A 3,279-nucleotide genomic window follows, 5' to 3' on the forward strand; every position below is an offset into this window, starting at 1 on the left:
AAAAAAAAAAACCCTGAGTACTTAAAGGCTTTGTGTTTCTAAGCTGGCAGTTCAGCTCTGAGAAGGTGAGGGCAGGGCCTGGCTCACACAGCTCAGCTGCCTGGCCTATGGCCCTGGAACTCACTCAGGAGAGACAAAAGTCTCTAGGGTTCAGCTTGGGGCATTTTTTGGCTGAAGGAATCTAAGTGCTCAAACTAGTTTTTCACAGTTTTGCTGTGCTTGGTTTTACAAAGCGACACATAATATTCCACTACAGAGAATGAAACTGCACGGAACTTACCTCGTAATGCTCCCCAAACTCTGTTGGCCTTAAGGAGAGCTACTGGTTCTTGTACAAGCAGAGAATCTGTGGGATAAGGTTAGCGAACTTCTGTTAATCCCAGAATGATGCACAATCTATTTTCTACACTTTTACAGTTGGTATTTTCACACTTTGTTCTCTCTCCTCCAGCATGCCTCATGTAGATTCCTTCAACTCAAAATGCCCCAGCCCGAACCCCAGAGACCCTGCCTCACTTCACCTTGGGCGTCCCTCACCCCTCCTCACCTTCTCAGGTCTGAAATGCAGAGTCTTCAGTATTCAGTCTTTACTTAAACTTTCCACTTCCCCCAAGGCCAGCGAGATAACTCCACTCTTCTATTTTCATCCGACCTACTTCCCCTTCCCCTCAATGCCATCTGAAATCTGCTCTAAACTTGCTTTCTAGCTCCTTCACTGCAATTCAGCTTCACCTCACTCAAGAAATGCATATCTATCAAGAATGATGGGACTCCAACCACACAGACACAGTTGGAGGGGAGGACTAGGCCTGTAATCCCAGCACTTAGAAAGTAGAGGCATGAGGACCATAGGTTCAACGCCACCCTGGGCTAAACAGGAACAATGTTTCAAAACAAAAATACCCACAAGAGTGTAGTGTTCTAGTTGTCTGGGTTGGGTCAAAAAGGACCTTATCCTTCAGTCTCTGGAATCATACTCTGCCTAAGTTTGACCCACAGTAAATTTGGTTTTAGTGTGGCCCCTGTGCAGGGCAACCACAGAGACGGGGAGGGGGAGCGGAGAGGGAGAGATCACAGAAGGTACAGACAGTGAGAGCTACAGGTGGCCAACTGCAGACTTTGCTACAGCTAGAACCTTGGAGGCTGCAGTTAATGACTTAGTACCATATCATCGCCTTCTACTACCTTCAGACTGCCAGAGGCTGTTGGCTGCAGGCAGGGAAAAGATGAGTGTCACTCATGTGACACGCTCAGCTGAGAGTATTCTACCATGACAGCCTTTTCAGCCCAAAGACCATGGTGCTGAGTGAGCAGTGTCAGACTCAGCAAAACCGTTTTGCTATTGTGAAGCAAGTCTCCTTTTCCCCACAATAGATGAGATTTGTCTGCTCATATTAAGAAGGACCCTGACTAAACTCATCCCATAAAAATGTATACAGCAGTTGTATATAAATAGGATGCTGAACTCATCCAATCATATATAGTGTCCAAAGGCTAACCTGCGAAGTGCTCAGACATGCAGCTATAGAATTTTCACTTCAAAACTAAATTCTTAGGCTTGTTAGTGATTCTGCTTGTGTGTATTGGAGTAGGGAAATGGTTTTGACTTTACAACCATCCTCTTCTGCACGTGTCTGCCCGGTGGATACATTTGCTTTAGAGGATAACCATGTAGATACCAGTAATTAAAATAATACTCAGTCATTTCTTGAGATGCCCCCCCCCCCCAGTTCTATTTATTAGTTATTTTCCTGGGCATTGACATACATAATTGTGTGATAAAAAAAAAATACGATTTTCTCTACCTTCAAGTTCTGGTATGTTGATGTGTAAATGGAACCTCTCTCTCTACCACTATACAACTTCCTTCCTTGGCCCGACTCAGCAGTTTGTCAGTCTGTCTGGCAGGCTTCCATCTGTTCAGCCAGTCCTCAACCTCTACCAATGGACAGCAAGTTCATTTTGTTTAAGTCTCACGGCAAGTGAGTATCTTTGGTGTGTGTGGCTACCTCTCCAAAGGAGAAATTGGTTCATTTCTAGTTCTCAGGGTACCCTTGTCTGTCTGTCTGCCTGTCTTCCTTCCTTCCTTCCTTTCTTTCTTTCTTTTTTTTTCCGAGACAGGATTTCTCTGGATAGCCCTGGCTGTCCTGGAACTCAGTATGTAGACCAGGCTGGCCTTGAACTCAGAAATCCACCTGCCTCTGTATCCCAAGGGCTGGGATTAAAGGCGTGTGCCACCACCGCCTGGCTGTCTTTCTTTTTAATACAGGGGCTTGGGGTCTGGATTTTACATTTGGGATGCTGGCAAATTTCCTAAAACTTACCTCAAGAAGCATCCTCTTCAGAGCACTGTTTGCAGAATATATATATTATATAAAATCATATAATCATATAAAATATAAAATCATAATAATTAAACATATGTTAATTAAATGTTAATTAAACATATATATCATATTAGCTAAACATTTATATTAATGTTTGTACTCAAACAAAACATTTGCTGCAATAAACAACATACGCATGCACACCTGAAATGGCAGGGCTTAATTCTGAGGGCTGGGGTGAGAGACAGGCTAATCCTCCTTCCTTCCACACTCACTGCTGAATTTACGAAAGTTCTACAATGACTGCATTTTATAATAGGTACTTACAGGATTCATCTGATGACAAACTAGGGAAGGAATTGCACTCTGATTGGAGGTTAATGGAGACCAGAAGTTTCTGTAACTGTGGTTGATCTTGAAATTTAGCAGGACCAGGATGTCTCTTGTAGAAACCAAAAACATAGTTGTAATACCTGTGGGAGAAATTAATTTAAATAAGGAACCAAATAGTATGTATGTGCTAGTGGACATAGAAGTCAGCTCTCAAATCTTCTGCCACTTCAACCTAACCATGCTCTTTCTCAGGACACTCTTGAAACTGTCAGGGTATCCTGAAAACCCTGATGTCCACACCTTCAGATAAAACTTTCTGAGGATGAAATTCATACATGGGAATTTTGAAAGCTCCTCCATAGTCCAAGGCACTGCACACACATGGGGCACAGGCATACGCATATACCAAGCATTCATACGCATAAAAATGAATGCTTTTTAAAGTATATATAATATACATATATGTATAGTATATCCCTGGCTGTCCTGGAACTCACTCTGTAGACCAGGTTGGTCTTGAACTCAGACATCCACCTGCCTCTGCCTCCCAAGAGCTGGGATTAAAGGCATGCACCACCACTGCCTGGATGACTTTCTTTTTAATATATATATATATATA

At 42.9% G+C, this 3,279-nt stretch overlaps 1 protein-coding gene across 1 annotated transcript in view; it reads right to left on the minus strand.

The window, feature by feature from the left end:
- Hexb (hexosaminidase subunit beta) overlaps nt 1–3,279 on the minus strand; it is a 22,514-nt gene that overhangs the window by 15,977 nt on the left and 3,258 nt on the right. Inside the window, exons 2-3 of the mRNA XM_031360149.1 lie at nt 2,655–2,800; nt 281–346 (exon numbers count right to left, since the gene is read on the minus strand). Coding sequence (XP_031216009.1) covers nt 281–346; nt 2,655–2,800 — 212 coding nt within the window. The remainder of the gene's footprint in view (nt 1–280; nt 347–2,654; nt 2,801–3,279) is intronic.

Source organism: Mastomys coucha, unplaced genomic scaffold (genome assembly GCF_008632895.1).
Source record: "Mastomys coucha isolate ucsf_1 unplaced genomic scaffold, UCSF_Mcou_1 pScaffold8, whole genome shotgun sequence".
Taxonomy (NCBI): Eukaryota; Metazoa; Chordata; class Mammalia; order Rodentia; family Muridae; genus Mastomys; species Mastomys coucha.